This window comes from Xyrauchen texanus, chromosome 26 (genome assembly GCF_025860055.1).
Source record: "Xyrauchen texanus isolate HMW12.3.18 chromosome 26, RBS_HiC_50CHRs, whole genome shotgun sequence".
NCBI classification, from domain to species: Eukaryota; Metazoa; Chordata; class Actinopteri; order Cypriniformes; family Catostomidae; genus Xyrauchen; species Xyrauchen texanus.
This window is the reverse complement of record NC_068301.1, coordinates 1,348,471-1,362,448: the sequence shown is the minus strand read 5'-3', so window position 1 is coordinate 1,362,448 and position 13,978 is coordinate 1,348,471. Positions and strand designations below refer to the sequence as shown.

The 13,978-nt window shown below is 40.1% G+C and overlaps 2 protein-coding genes across 2 annotated transcripts; one reads left to right on the top strand and one right to left on the bottom strand.

The window, feature by feature from the left end:
- The first annotated feature begins 1,575 nt into the window (after positions 1–1,575).
- On the top strand, positions 1,576–7,408 carry tnfaip8l2a (tumor necrosis factor, alpha-induced protein 8-like 2a). The gene is made up of 3 exons (XM_052093502.1): positions 1,576–1,694; positions 2,406–2,731; positions 5,577–7,408. Exons 2-3 carry the CDS (start codon positions 2,414–2,416, stop codon positions 5,817–5,819), a joined length of 561 nt encoding a protein of 186 aa, XP_051949462.1. The 5' UTR covers positions 1,576–1,694; positions 2,406–2,413; the 3' UTR covers positions 5,820–7,408.
- Positions 7,409–7,628: 220 nt separating this feature from the next.
- On the bottom strand, positions 7,629–13,242 carry vps72a (vacuolar protein sorting 72 homolog a). Its single transcript, XM_052093482.1, has 6 exons — positions 12,913–13,242; positions 12,523–12,675; positions 11,731–11,842; positions 11,423–11,599; positions 11,203–11,347; positions 7,629–8,688 (listed from the first exon to the last, which is right to left on the bottom strand). The coding sequence occupies exons 1-6, from the start codon at positions 13,027–13,029 to the stop codon at positions 8,289–8,291; spliced, it is 1,104 nt and encodes a 367-aa protein (XP_051949442.1). The 5' UTR covers positions 13,030–13,242; the 3' UTR covers positions 7,629–8,288.
- Between the last annotated feature and the right edge of the window lie 736 nt (positions 13,243–13,978).

Sequence of the window (13,978 nt, the reverse complement as noted above, 5' to 3'; positions counted from 1 at the left end):
TCCTCTATTAAACTCAGGGGAAGTTCCTCGATGATGTCATATCCACCTTTTCACTCACAACAGTGTGAGCTTGATTAATGTGATAGTAGTGGAATACAGTTACTTCTGTAATTCTGTTACTCCCCAACCCTGTGTACACAAATTCAACATGATATAGTACTCATATGTATGAATATTGTACTCTTATGTCTTGTAATAAACAAAGAAATACAGTATATGTCCTGTGATACTAAACTTAGATATGAAATAATAAAAAAAGTATTTATGGAAGAGCAAAACAACAAAAGTGTATGATCCTATACACTTTTGCTAATCAAGCAGTTATAAAAAAATATATAATTTTAGACATTTTTAATATATATTAGACTGAAAAAAAAATATCTTTCCAAAAAAGTAAATGCAACTATCCCATAGTCTGTTTATTTTGTGCTGGTTGTGTCCAGATTCATAGTGATGAGTGTTCAGACTGTATGCGCGTGTGTGTGTGTGCGTGTGTGTGTGTGAGAGAGTGTGTGTGTGTGTTTGTGAGTGTGTGTTTGTGTAGTGTGTGTGTTTGTGTGTGAGTGAGTGAGTGAGTGTGTGTGTGTGTGTGTGTGTGAGAATGTGAGAATGTGTGTGTGAGTGTGTGTGAGAGAGTGAGTGTGAGAATGTGTGTGTGAGTGTGAGAATGTGTGTGTGTGAGAGAGTGAGTGTGAGAATGCGTATGTGTGTGTGTGAGTGAGTGTGAGAATGTGAGAGTGTGTGTGTGCGTGTGTGTGTTCAGCAGTTTCACAGTTCAGCATTTTAAGTACATGAGACTGTGGGTTCATTCAATATTAGGAACCCCAAAACATCCAAACTGTCGACTCTGGAAAATGAAGTCTCGTGTCAAATGCAAATTCAGGCCAATCCGTTTCCTCACAACATTAACAGATCTATTATTCATTCATGTCAGAGTTGTACTTGGGATATGAATGTTCACAGCCACCAGGCTCTCTCAGCTACTTAAAATGCTGAACTGTGACGACCAAGGGGTGAGTGAGCTGGCAAGAGTATGAAGGTAGGTGCCGCTGGTCAACGGGACTGAAAACGATTTTCTTGATTTTCATAAAAACCAAATGGGAAGCTTGAAACCCAACAGACAGGGTTCGGGGTTTGGTCAGACTGTCCTGACCTCAATGATCTATGCAATAATGCAGGAGTCACACTCAGGTGGTCATGCATGATAGGGCATCTGTGAAGCAGACGTTTCTGTGCTTGCCACAATCAACACTGATGGAACATTAAGTGAAAAACTCGAGGAGAGCTATTCTACATATGCGGCATAAACCTCCAGGGGACGTTGGCTGGTCTTTTAACTACAGCGTCTCATCACATTCTTGCAAACCAGTGAGGACAGTTGAGCATTTACAGTGTACAGGTGATGCCCACTATGCTCAATCTCTCATCGAGGTATCCTAGTCAGCACAGATCAAAGTGGATCTTACACACCGATGAATGTGTGACTGAAGCTACGCATTTAAAGCTCTGCACATAGTTAGCATGATCGAACTGTGGATGGGCGTGTCTGTGCCTTCATTCAGTTCCTCGATGAAACGGATCTGATGAGTTGTGCTGACTGGCACACAAACGACATGGAACCACAAACACACACATATTAACACTGAGACAAACTTGCATCACATCTGCAGCCGAACACACTCAATAAATTACAGGTAAGATCTCACACACACACACACACACACACACATAGATGATTCAGTCTCATATAAACTCTGTAGTGTGCCGTTTACTTTCTGTTTCAAAGTGTTTTAAGTGTTATTCTCTCGTTTGTATCGGGTTTACCCAGAGGAACATATCATTACTCAAAGGTCATTTTGATATGGCACACAGAAAAACTATTCTATACATTTATATCATTAATTACAAATAAAACATCTGTTTTTTCAATCAGCATTTTCATGCATATGACCGATACATCAGTGCATCTCTAGTTTCAACACGGTCCCAGATGTTCTCTAATATCTAATCATGTGCAGCGGAAACAATTGAGTTTTAAAGAGATCTCATTAGCCATTGTTCTGTCTAGGTTTTATATTCAAATATTCATGTTTGCATTCTGCTAGGACTGATATGAGTTCATTCATACACTTGTACTACATTAAACATCTCAGTTACCATCCAAAACACCCTAAAACTCTCAGTGTGAGAGAACGACAGAAAGCAGAAGTAAGATATCTTCTCCGTTCACACCGTTTCCTCTCACAGTTACACAGCGGAAGACACCACTTCCTCAAAAAGACACGACAAACACTCGAGAAACATCTCAGAGTGCAGAGCGGAGGTAAACACAGGCTCTGCTGTCGGAAGCGTCGCTTGTGTGGAAATATTGATCAGATCTGTCAGTGATTGTGGTGTTTCTGCAGGACGCACGATGGAGGCGTTCAGCTCCAAGGACATGGCAATGAAGGCCCAGAAGAAGATCCTGAGTCACATGGCCAGTAAGTCCATGGTTCACATGTTCATCGACGACAACAGCAGTGAAGTTCTGGACGAGCTATACCGCGTCTCGAAAGAGCACACAGGAAACCGCACCGAGGCGCAGAAGGTGGTGAAGAACATGATCAAAATCGCTGTGAAGGTTGGCGTTCTGTTCCGACACGAGAAGTTCAGTCCAGAAGAGCTGAGTCTCGCACAAGACTTCAGGAAAAAACTCCATCATGGAGCCATGACGGCCATCAGCTTCCAGGAGGTACACACACAACATACTGATTTTAACAAACACCTTAGCAACCACATAGTAACATCCTAACAACCACCCACAGTACCCAGCATTTGTGGTTGTGAGTTATGCACCAACAAACACGTTTGAATCTACAGCACGAAATGCACAGCTCGACCGGTGTAGTCTGATTTATAAGCGAATGACTCTTATGACTCGATTCTTTTGAATCTACAGCACGAAACGCACAGCTCGACCGGTGTAGTCTGATTTATAAGCGAATGACTCTTATGACTCGATTCTTTTGAATCTACAACACGAAACGCACCGCTCGACCGGTGTAGTCTGATTTATAAGCGAATGACTCTTATGACTCGATTCTTTTGAATCTACAACACGAAACGCACCGCTCGACCGGTGTAGTCCGAATTTCCAAGCGAATGACTCTTATGACTCGATTCTTTTGAATCTACAGCACGAAACGCACCGCTCGACCGGTGTAGTCCGATTTCCAAGCGAATGACTCTTATGACTCGATTCTTTTGAATCTACAGCACGAAACGCACCGCTCGACCGGTGTAGTCCGATTTCCAAGCGAATGACTCTTATGACTCGATTCTTTTGAATCTACAGCACGAAACGCACCGCTCGACCGGTGTAGTCCGATTTCCAAGCGAATGACTCTTATGACTCGATTCTTTTGAATCTACAGCACGAAACGCACCGCTCGACCGGTGTAGTCCGATTTCCAAGCGAATGACTCTTATGACTCGATTCTTTTGAATCATCAGCACGAAACGCACCGCTCGACCGGTGTAGTCCGATTTCCAAGCGAATGACTCTTATGACTCGATTCTTTTGAATCTACAGCACGAAACGCATAGCTCGACCGGTGTAGTCCGATTTCCAAGCTGAATGACTCTTATGAACCGATTCTTTTGAATCTACAGCACGAAACGCACCGCTCGACCGGTGTAGTCCGATTTCAAGCAAATGACTCTTATGAACCGATTCTTTTCAATCTACAGCACGAAACGCACCGCTCGACCGGTGTAGTCCGATTTCTAAGCGAATGACTCTTATTAGCGATTCTTTTGAATCATCAGCACGATACGCACCGCTCGACCGGTGTAGTCCGATTTCCAAGCGAATGACTCTTATGACTCGATTCTTTTGAATCTACAGCACGAAACGCACAGCTCGACCGGTGTAGTCCGATTTCCAAGCGAATGACTCTTATGACTCGATTCTTTTGAATCTACAGCACGAAACGCACCGCTCGACCGGTGTAGTCCGATTTCCAAGCGAATGACTCTTATGACTCGATTCTTTTGAATCTACAGCACGAAACGCACCGCTCGACCGGTGTAGTCCGATTTCCAAGCGAATGACTCTTATGATGCAATTCTTTTGAATCATCAGCACGAAACGCACCGCTCGACCGGTGTAGTCCGATTTCTAAGCGAATGACTCTTATGACTCGATTCTTTTGAATCTACAGCACGAAACGCACCGCTCGACCGGTGTAGTCCGATTTCTAAGCGAATGACTCTTATGACTCGATTCTTTTGAATCTACAGCACGAAACGCACCGCTCGACCGGTGTAGTCTGATTTCCAAGCGAATGACTCTTATGACTCGATTCTTTTGAATCTACAGCACGAAACGCACAGCTCGACCGGTGCATTCAGCTCCACCGGTGTAGTCCGATTTCTAAGCGAATGACTCTTATGACTCGATTCTTTTGAATCATCAGCACGAAACGCACAGCTCGACCGGTGTAGTCCGATTTCTAAGCGAATGACTCTTATGAGCCGATTCTTTTGAATCTACAGCACGAAACGCACAGCGCGACCGGTGTAGTCCGATTTCTAAGCTAATGACTCTTATGAACCGATTCTTTTGAATCTACAGCACGAAACGCACCGTCGACCGGTGTAGTCTGATTTCCAGCTGAATGACTCTTATGACTCGATTCTTTTGAATCTACAGCACGAACGCACCGCTTCGACCGGTGTAGTCTGATTTCAAGCGAATGACTCTTATGACTCGATTCTTTTGAATCTACAGCACGAAACGCACAGCTTCGACCGGTGTAGTCTGATTTCCAGCGTAATGACTCTTATGACTCGATTCTTTTGAATCTACAGCACTAAACGCACCGCTCGACCGGTGTAGTCTGATTTCAAGCGAATGACTCTTATGACTTCGATTCTTTTGAATCTACAGCACGAACGCATAGCTTCGACCGGTGCATTCAGCTCCACGGTGTAGTCCGATTTCTAAGCGAATGACTCTTATGACTCGATTCTTTTGAATCATCAGCACGAAACGCACAGCTCGACCGGTGTAGTCCGATTTCTAAGCGAATGACTCTTATGAGCCGATTCTTTTGAATCTACAGCACGAAACGCACAGCGCGACCGGTGTAGTCCGATTTCTAAGCGAATGACTCTTATAAGCGATTCTTTTGAATCTACAGCACGAAACGCACAGCTCGACCGGTGTGGTCCGATTACTAAGCGAATGACTCTTATTAGCGATTCTTTTGAATCTACAGCACGAAACGCACAGCTCGACCTGTGTAGTCCGATTTCTAAGCGAATGACTCTTATGAGCCGATTCTTTTGAATCTACAGCACGAAACGCACCGCTCGACCGGTGTAGTCCGATTTCTAAGCGAATGACTCTTATGAGCGATTCTTTTGAATCATCAGCACGAAACGCACAGCTCGACCGGTGTAGTCCGATTTCCAAGCGAATGACTCTTATGAGCCGATTCTTTTGAATCTACAGCAAACCTCCAGATATGTTTAATGTTTTTGTAAATAAACTATTTTGACACTGATAACCCATCTCTCTCTCTCTCTGTCAGGTGGAGTTCACGTTTGATAAGACTGTAATGACGGAGCTGCTGTCAGAATGTCGTGATTTAATGCTGAAGCTGGTTGAGAAGCACCTGACGGCGAAGTCTCTGGACCGCATCAGACACGTATTTAATCATTACTCTGACCCTGAGCTCCTCACACACCTGTACGAGCCGCAGGGGACGCTGTGGCCAAATCTCACCAAGATCTGCAGCGGACTCAACCGCATGATAGAGGAGGGCAAACTCTGAACTCACAACACGGAGGCAGAACACACAGCGCAGTCGAAGAGGACGTTTTAATCAGCGGGTTTTCATTTGCCGGACAAAGAAAAAAATAATCAAGCCACTCACTGAAGAATAAAAACGTTGCTCTGTCTTGGTGGAATAGAAATAGGAATATATTGTTTTATTCAGTTTTACTGTTTGCAACAAATATTCTTTTTTGATATTAAAAGGCTAGAAAAGACTGATCTGAGACTTCCAAGCGATGTCGGCCTGTTACAACAAGACGCCAAACCAAAGACAACTTATGCAACACTGGAATTTCGTACACTTGTATTTACCAGTAAAGGCCAAAAAAATTGAAAAATCTCCTTTTCACTTACAATGTATTTTGATCAACAGCAGCAGTATTATATTTAAAGTTAAAAGCAGTATTAAAGTATAATTGTTTCACAGTATTTCAAATATTACTCGAGTGTTTTTCAGTGGAAGAAGACTCTTTTAAAACCTTCTCTCATTTCTTCAGAGATGATCCTTACTGTTTTCACACAGGTTTCCCAATCATTCCCGCACTCTACCATTGGTCAAGCCACTGATAGTTCCGCCCCCAAACTCATGCCATTGGTTGAGTCAGTGTTGCCCTATCAGCTTGGTCCGGATGAGGGCTGGGTAAAAAATATAGATTTCAATGTGCTGATATCAATTCTCAAAACTCGATCATGATTTCTGAACATGTTCTAACTTGTTATCCTTCTTGTACTGTTTTTATTTGTTCTATTGCTTGTAATTCATTTTTCTATTCTCACTTTATAAATTCATGTTTACTTGTCTTGAATAATTACTTAAAACTTGAAACAATATTTACTGAAATGAGTTTGTATTTTGTTGTGGTATTGAAACTGGTATCGAGAATCATCACACTGCTTTTATATGGAAGCAAAATGGTCATTATAACTGAAATACACCCAAATTAATCAGAATCGAGATTCAATCGGAACTTTATCAACTTGGTGGCTCCAAAAACCTGCTTTTGTTTTGTTCTCAATCATGTCGACTGTATCTGAGAAACATTTTGTGTGGATGCGACAAAGCGATCAAAAGTTACAACATTACAAATATAATTGATCATAGTGTCCAAAAACATCTCCAAACAAATAAAAGATAATAATTGTACATAAGAACTAATTACACATGCAAACACAACAATGACTAAAGGTTTGCATAGCATGCAGACATGATTTTAGTCATGAGATTTCACAGAATGAGTTTCATTCTGTGTCATTTGAGTCATCATTGAGTCTGTGTCGTGTATTTGGCGCCATCTCCTGGTGGTCATATGTAACATTGTGCTTCATGTGGATTATCTAATGATCTATACATCTGATTATCTTGTGTGTGGACTCGATTGAAAGATAATCACAGACTCTAAATAATCATATGTGATGTTTTATGTTCCATTTATATTCTGTGAATTTATAAGTGAAAATGTGGCATATGAGCAACAATTGTTCACATGAAACATATTTGTCAAAGACAAATACTTCACTATTACTCGCTATATTTTTTTGTCTGTGTGTAAAATAAATAGTCTGGTTGTGTTTTACTCTTTGAGATCTTTCCAACAACATATGACACATGAATATTTGATCAGTTTGATGCTTTTACTGATTACAATAATAAGTACAGTGCAATTTATTTTATAAATGATCAAAACAAATTTTAAAGCACTTGTTCAGTTTTGGTCATAATGTCACATGCATTGGAAAGTAGAGCTTGTAAGCTCTAAAATGAAACCTATTGTGTGTTGGTCAAGATATAGTTGGATTTGATAATATTTCTTGGGAGGAAAAAAGTCAAAGATAAAAGTATTTTGATTTTGCTTTAGTTTTATTGCCATTTTGGATGGAAACCCCAATAAACCACAGTAAAAACAACATAAGAAATCAGAAAGTGAAACAGAGCAAGTGCTTGTGAAGTCTTGCAATCTGTAGATAATAATAATATAAAAGTACAAATGTATTACAAACACAGTTCTGTGCTCCATCATGTACAGACGGCCGTTTCTGACCCGTTCAGACTCATTTGATTCACGAAGCTTTGAATAACAGTTGCAAATAAATGTGTCCGTGTCCATTCAGTCCAAACATTTTCTTAATCGGTATTTTTTTTTACTTGTTTTCAAATAAAACTATTTAAAAAATCTTCAAATCATGCCAAATGTATTTTTCTTGTATTAAGCATAAACCTTAATAAATGTAGTTGTTAACCAAATTTTAATATATGTAATGCAATTGTTACGCAATCTTGTTTAAAGGATGTCTTGTTTATTTTTAACAGGTAAACAAGACAAAAGCACTGATTAAGATTCATGTATTTTTACACTGTACGTGTTCCTGCTTTACTTGTTACAAAAACTTTCAAACCTGAGCGATGTGCATTTAAACACATTCAAAACCACTCCAACAGTCACCTGTCACTCAACATCACCTGCACATCTTATTGTGCCTTGGTGGTGACCACGCCCTGTTTGACGACGGATTTCGGCCGAGCACTCTTGGTGGATGAATCGCTCTCGTTGTTTGCACCGATGTTTTTGGAAGTATTGGGGAAACCATGTGCAGCAATGTATTTCTGGTACGCCTCACGGATGATGCGGAACGCTCGAGCATTTGCGTACGGGATGTCAGTGACAGGGTCACGGTACAACGCGGGTTTGTGTGTAACGGGACACACTTCCTGAACAGGGCAGGGCGGGCTGGATTGTGCTGACAGGGGGAAGGCGGAGTTAAACGCTTCATCATCGCTGAACGTGATGTAAGTGCGAGAGCACAGAGACCCCGCCCCCTGCACAGAGGAAGAAGAAGTGGGCGTGGGTTGGGGCGTGTCCTGATCCAGCCTATTACAGGAGACACAAAGTGTAAAATGTTGTTAAATATTTAGATAATGGGTTTACATACTGTGGACTAATTGGTCTCATTGTTCAGAAAACCCCCCAAATAAAATAAAAAAAACCTCCAATTACTCCAATATTTTTAGGATCTTATGACAAATACAAAGTTTAATAATAATATTTTTTGTTGTTGTTGTCCTGATTTGTAAGCATGAAATTCTGGTTCTGTTTGCTCTATTTCCCAGCAAATAGTCTTATTTTATTCCACTAGGTGGCAGTAAGTACTAAGAAAAATATTTTTTTCTCTATCACCTTGGCGCTCTAACACATTTTACCCCTCACAGATGTGAACTGTAGTGGGCGCTCTAACACATTTTACCCCTCACAGATGTGAACTGTAGTGGGCGCTCTAACACATTTTACCCCTCACAGATGTGAACTGTAGGGGGCGCTCTAACACATTATACCCCTCACAGATGTGAACTGTAGTGGGCTCTAACACATTATACCCCGCACAGATGTGAACTGTAGTGGGCTCTAACACATTTTACCCCTCACAGATGTGAACTGTAGTGGGCTCTAACACATTTTACCCCTCACAGATGTGAACTGTAGGGGGCTCTAACACATTATACCCCTCACAGATGTGAACTGTAGGGGCTCTAACACATTATACCCCTCACAGATGTGAACTGTAGGGAGCTCTAACACATTTTACCCCTCACAGATGTGAACTGTAGTGGGCTCTAACACATTATACCCCTCACAGATGTGAACTGTAGAGGGCGCTCTAACACATTTTACCCCTCACAGATGTGAACTGTAGGGGGCTCTAACGCATTATACCCCTCACAGATGTGAACTGTAGGAGGCTCTAACACATTATACCCCTCACAGATGTGAACTGTAGGGGGCTCTAACACATTTTACCCCTCACAGATGTGAACTGTAGGGGCGCTCTAACACATTATACCCCTCACAGATGTGAACTGTAGGGGCGCTCTAACACATTTTACCCCTCACAGATGTGAACTGTAGGGGGCTCTAACACATTATACCCCTCACAGATGTGAACTGTAGGGGAGCTCTAACACATTTTACCCCTCACAGATGTGAACTGTAGGGGCGCTCTAACACATTATACCCCTCACAGATGTGAACTGTAGGGGGCTCTAACACATTATACCCCTCACAGATGTGAACTGTAGGGGGCTCTAACACATTTTACCCCTCACAGATGTGCACTGTAGGGGCGCTCTAACACATTTTACCCCTCACAGATGTGAACTGTAGGGGGCGCTAACACATTTTACCCCTCACAGATGTGAACTGTAGGGGCGCTCTAACACATTTTATCCCTCACAAATGTGAACTGTAGGGAGCGCTCTAACTCATTTTACCCCTCACAGATGTGAACTGTAGGGGGCTCTAACACATTATACCCCTCACAGATGTGAACTGTAGGGGGCTCTAACACATTTTACCCCTCACAGATGTGAACTGTAGGGGCGCTCTAACACATTATACCCCTCACAGATGTGAACTGTAGGGGCTCTAACACATTATACCCCTCACAGATGTGAACTGTAGGGGCGCTCTAACACATTTTACCCCTCACAGATGTGAACTGTAGGGGGCTCTAACACATTATACCCCTCACAGATGTGAACTGTAGGGGGCTCTAACACATTATACCCCTCACAGATGTGAACTGTAGGGGGCTCTAACACATTATACCCCTCACAGATGTGAACTGTAGGGGGCGCTCTAACACATTATACCCCTCACAGATGTGAACTGTAGGGGGCGCTCTAACACATTATACCCCTCACAGATGTGAACTGTAGGGGGCGCTCTAACACATTATACCCCTCACAGATGAGCTCGTCCATAGACATTCAGTCTAATGTTCAGTTCAAGCAACACCCTCATTATTTCATTGAATATCTCGGCCTCTGAGTGGACTACAAACTTAATTTAAATTTTAGTAGAAAGCCGAGATCCTTTGCTATGATATATAACATATTATCATCAATAGTCAAAAACATATTTATCCGATGATTTGCTAAGCATGCTTTTCCTTCTGGATGGCATATTTTGTTCTGGACATCTAAGATATAACAATAATTTTTAGAGGACTCCCTTAGATAAAAGCAAATATAAACTGTTTAGCTATTTGGGGCTTACAGCAGCAGTTATTGGCTACATAATTAACTGTACAGACACATTCCTGAGAATGAGAGCTTTTATTTGGTATATGACTTGTCTGTTTATGTGCTACATGAAAAAGACCACATGACCTCTAGGTGGCGTTTATTAGCCTTATTTTGTTATTATAAGTTACATAAACGCAAAACTGATGGTGTTCAATAAAAAGTTGAGATTCTAAGCTTTCAAATGATACCTCATATGACTGACTTATGTATACGGAGACTTTAACGTTTTAAGCGTAAACTTACTTCGCGATACAGCGCCCCCAAATAGAATTTAAGGGGATATGAGTGTATAGTGTTTATTTACCCCTCCACATCCACGTTCTCTTCTTTCATGTGTGAATCTGGCAGTAGAGGCATCAAAACTGAGTGATAACGAATCGTTGGACCTTCAAACCTTCTCTTCTTATGTACGTGCTTCTTCTTATCTGCTTCTAAACGCTCGTGGTTCTCTGAAACACACACATCGTTATAATCTGAACTCTGTCTCATTATAATCTCAGAGACGTCTCAGTGAGTTCTCGTACCCAGTGATTGTATGTTAATCTCTGCGGTGAGTTTGGCTTCAGCGAGCAGCTCGTCTTGCGTCAGCACGTGTTTGTTTAGAGCACCTTTCCTCTTCCGCGGCGCCTCCAGCTTCCGCTGCAGACGCTCGTTCGTCTTACGTGTGTGTTCACTCGTGGACCTACGAACTGACTTACGGACTGAGAAAGACAGAGAGAGAATCATTCATACTGGGATAGAAGATTTTGATTATTAAAGCAACACTTGTGTGTGTGTGTGTGTGTGTGTGTGTGTGTGTGTGTGTGTGTGTGTGTGTGTGTGTGTGTCTCACTCTCTACAAACTCCTGCAGCTCTTGAATGACGCGTCTCTCAGTTTTGGGTCGTTCAGTTTTCAGTTCTTCAGACACTCGCTTGACTTTGGGCTTAGAGACCTTCAGAGGCTCCTGAAACACACAAGCGCACACACACGCGCACACACAATATTTTTGTGGCTTTATGATGATACTGTTATTTTGGTATCATTTGTATTCCAGCAAAATAAAAAATTATTGTTCACAAACAAATACAATTTTTATTGTATTATTATTATTTTTATATTATTGATTTTTTTTTTATGAGTTGTAGCAGATATTGAAGGAAACAAATATAAACAAATATAAATGGAAGGAAATAACTATAAAAATGTGCGAATTTCTAAAACTTTAAGTTTCTTTAAATAGAAATGTATTTTTATTTTGCATTTATTTATTATTTGTATTTTATATTTCATTATTAGTATTATTATGTATTATGAGTTGGAGCAGTTTTTGAATCTTTTCAAATCTCAGATAAAATTGTGTGTGTGTGTGTGTGTGTGTGTGTAAAACTACTGTGGCATTATGTAAACAAGCTGGCATTTAAAGGGTTAAAATCCTGAAAATGAATGAATATTTGGTAGTTATGATCAGGACTGATGTTGGTTAAAAAAAATTACTCTTTGAAAGTGGACAAATATAACAAACAAATATAACTGAAATCCAAATGTTCAAATAAAAACAAGAACAACAGTGCCATCAACTGGCCCGAATCTCACTCACACTGGACTTGTTTATCATCACTACATATGTTCATTATATACACTGACCTTGTACGCTTTAGTGACGACGCGGATCTTTCTTCGTGGAGCGTCGTCTTCCTGGTCACTGTCGGGTTCGTCTCCTTCATCGATGTCAAAATCACTGTCCACCTCGTCTTCAGTGTCTGAGTGATTGTCTCTGTACTCGTCATCACCAGACTCCTGTAGAGATAATTAACTGACAAGTCAACTATGAATGTTCTCAAAAGCATGTGTTACAAGGATCATTGAATCCTCCATATGTAATCATATAGAACTCTAATGAGATGTGTAGAGTTATGTATAGAAATTTAGTTTATAGAGTTTCTTACATCATTGAATCCTCCATATGTAATCATATAGAACTCTAATGAGATGTGTAGAGTTATGTATAGAAATTTAGTTTATAGAGTTTCTTACATCATTGAATCCTCCATATGTTGTTTTGTAGAAGTCATCTTCTTCTTCGGCATCCAGTAGTTTAGACATGCGGTTCCCCGCAGTGCTGCGCTGCTCTCTAAAGTTCGCTAAACTCATTTTTACACTCAATAATTCAATTCAACTCTATGTAATCTTTGTTTATGCGTATTTAACTATCACGCTGAAATGACGCCTTTTCACAACGACGGACGATAAAGATGTCCACAAAATGCTTCGTTATTAAGTTCTGAGATATTAAAGTGAATAATTCAGCTTCAATATCATGCGTATAAATGAAAATAATGAAGAATGAGTGAACTCTGTGTGAAAACGGAGAACAGTCACTTCCGGTGCAGGAGAACTCGCAGCTCAATGCTGACACACGCTGGACTGGAGAAGCTACAACACACGCAATTATTCTTTAATTAAATTATTTTTCCAACTTAATTGATTTATAATTTATTTATTTTTTATTAATTAAACGTCAAATAAACAAAGTTAGTGTACAGTCAGAACTGCAATAATTCATATATATATATATATATATATATATATATATATATATATATATATATATATATATATATATATATATATATATATATATATATATATATATATATATATATATATATATATAAAACATACAGCCAGGGGCAGGCTAAACATTATGTAATTACAATAAAGGACTCACATAATATATGGAAACTTGCTTGCTTATTATGTGAATAAAAAATAGTATTGATATTATATTGAACCAAATACAAAGGTTGGGTTTTACTGTACTTATATTTATGTATATGAAATTTAGCAAACATTTACATTTAATTTATAATATAGTATGCTTTCCTTTTATTTGAGGGGATATTAGTAAAACCAAATACAACATTTTCTAAACACAAAGAAAAAGTGGGGTCAATGTTATCAATTATAAATCTAGTCAAATCTTTCCAAAATGTCCTTATATGAGCACAAGCACAAAGGCAAAATAAATGAACTATTCTTCTTGTTTATTTTATTGGCGGTTCGCATTCTTACATAGCTCATTACCGCCATCTACTGTGTG